The sequence below is a fragment of the Penaeus vannamei genome, chromosome 30 (assembly GCF_042767895.1).
Source record: "Penaeus vannamei isolate JL-2024 chromosome 30, ASM4276789v1, whole genome shotgun sequence".
Lineage (NCBI taxonomy): Eukaryota > Metazoa > Arthropoda > Malacostraca > Decapoda > Penaeidae > Penaeus > Penaeus vannamei.
In genome coordinates this window covers 29,278,191-29,280,690 of record NC_091578.1, presented here as the reverse complement: position 1 = coordinate 29,280,690, position 2,500 = coordinate 29,278,191, and the positions used below count along the sequence as shown (strand labels likewise).

At 35.0% G+C, this 2,500-nt stretch overlaps 1 protein-coding gene across 4 annotated transcripts in view; it reads left to right on the top strand.

The window, feature by feature from the left end:
- LOC113803221 (uncharacterized) overlaps positions 1–2,500 on the top strand; it is a 94,005-nt gene that overhangs the window by 86,771 nt on the left and 4,734 nt on the right. For all 4 annotated transcript variants that reach the window (XM_070143428.1, XM_070143427.1, XM_070143429.1 and 1 more), the window contains 3 exons: positions 1,253–1,419; positions 2,067–2,279; positions 2,448–2,500. The exon at positions 2,448–2,500 is cut by the window's right edge and continues 313 nt beyond it. In XM_070143428.1, the coding sequence (XP_069999529.1) occupies positions 1,253–1,419; positions 2,067–2,279; positions 2,448–2,500 (433 nt within the window). The remainder of the gene's footprint in view (positions 1–1,252; positions 1,420–2,066; positions 2,280–2,447) is intronic.

The following is a 2,500-nucleotide window of genomic DNA, read 5'->3' as shown; positions in this document are numbered from 1 at the left end:
CTATGATTCACCCTGGCTCACAGACAGTACTTTTCACATTTGTTTACCAATGGAAATAATGCAACAGCCCCTTCCTAAATGCCCACGGAGTCTAATCACCCTCCAGTCCTATCACCTCGACCTTTGGCCAAATTTTTTATGACTATAATCCTGTCACCCTTGCCTTCAGTCAGAATTTTCCATGATGATGTATTCCTGTCACCTGGCCCTCGGTTAAATGTTTTTCCAGATGGAATGTTCATGTCACCTGGATCCATGAGGTTAATATCATAACTATTATTGTTATTACTATTGACATCATGATTATTATAATGGAATTGATGATACTATTAGCAAAGAAAAAAAAGTATATCCAATGATTAAGGAACAGGGTAAAAAGGTGAGATAATTAGGACTATGGTTGACTACTTGGTAACAAAACTTGTGGAGCCAACTATGGGTAAACATAATTAATAAACTGATATTGTAGTGGCTGTGGCATTCCCAGCTGCAATAGTTTTTTTTCTCTATCTGGTTAAAGGAATAGATAAGTGTTTTTACTAATATGACTAGTCTCAGGATTTTTGTATAACTTTTTAACATTATTTTGTGGTTGCCTTTGTTGTGGGGTTAAACTAATTTTTTTTTAAGACAAGGTAATTTGATGACAAAAGCAAAGATAGGTTTGGAAAGAAATTAATGCTATTGTTTTGGAAAAAGCAGGACAACATTGAATAATTATGTATGTATAGTGCTAAGAAATGAGCATGAGTTTCAGTATTCTTTGGGAAATGAAATAGATCTTTCTGTTTACAATTTAATGTTTTTCACATATTTACTCATCTTTTATGAAGTCATGAATTCTTCCTACAGGTAATGTAAACTGTTAGCTATAGTTTGAATTATTTTTATAATTTATGTTGCTTTGCAAGTAAAGCTGTTGTGACACAAAGCTGACTATAAGTGATCAGTATTTTGCTTGTTTGCCACTCATCATCACCCAATGCATGTCTTGGAGAAGTATGTTCAGACATTTAAAAAAGAAAATTTTGCTTTACAGAATGTTGGAAGAGTGAAAGAACATGACACTAAGCAGTATATATATATTTTTTTTGAAAGCAGTGTTATTTCTAAGACATCTTAGGAGGATGTATCTACTTGATAATAAAAATACTTATAGAGCAAGGATATATGAAATCATGTAATGCCCATTTTTTAGAGCCTTACCTATTAATAATCATATATTAAACTTTTAACTCTATGATAAATTCAGGTGGTTGCTTGGCTGAGACAACCCAATATCATGGATATATTGTGTGAAAGACACAGTGGCCTGCGGACATCACCTGCGCTCAGAGAAAAGATAAACTCTATCAGAGTTGACGGGACATCAGCACTTGACAGGCTGAGTCACGACGTTGATCTCACAATAGTACTCAGGTTTGTGCTCTGGTTCTCTTGTCATTGTTGTTGCCATCATCATTGTCATGGTCACTGTCATGATCACCATCATTAGTGATATGGTCACTGTCATGATCATCATGATCTTCACTTGCTATGTAAGGAAGATCTGAGGAGGTATGAGTTTGGAGATAAATGCTTAATTTTACATAAATGCATTCAGTAGATTATTCATTAACCACTATGGTTTTGTCTATATTGTAAGGCAGTAGGAAGAAGTAGGAATAGTCAACAGCTATTAAACAAACAAGAATATTGAGCACATCTGACTGAGTAAAGTTGGGTCAGTTATGATGCAATAGACCAAAGTTATGTCAACTATAGCTACGCTAGTACACTGTGGTATCTGTGGTTCAGTCTATATAAAATTATTTTTTTTACCTACATACTTGAGCAGTATCATGTGAAGCCATAGTTTCTGTATGTGTAATTTATGCTTCCGTAACACAACTTATTACTGAGAAAACTATTAGTAAAAAAAAAAAAAAGATTTAGACGGGGAAAAGACAGTAAATAGATCTGTCCATTCCTTAAGTAAAACGAAAGTAGAAGAGAAATATTGAAATTAATGAAAAATAATTTGTCTGATATGTCTGTGCTTACCAAAGTTATCTCTGGATTTACAGTTTGTTTGAGCATGAGATTATGTCTTACGTACCTCCTATGGTTGGGATATCTCCACGTGGTTCACCTCAGCCATCTCCGCAAGCCTCTCCTGGACTACCCAGGGCTGCTGCTCGAGCACCAGCCCCGTACAGAAGGGACTTTGAGGCAAAACTCAGGAATTTCTACAGGAAACTTGAAAGTAAAGGATTTGGCCAAGGGCCTGGCAAGCTCAAGTAAGTGCACAATATTCCCTCTTTGTGATTCTCTTTCCTTTCTTTGATTTTTGGATTATTATTTTTTGCATGTTATATATATGAACTTTGATTCTCTTTGTTCTGCATAGTTTAATGATACATAGATAATTCATGGAAACTTTTTTTTTTTTTTTTTTTTCCTTGCAGGCTCAACATTCGCCGTGACCACCTGTTGGAAGATGCTTTCAACAAAGTCATGG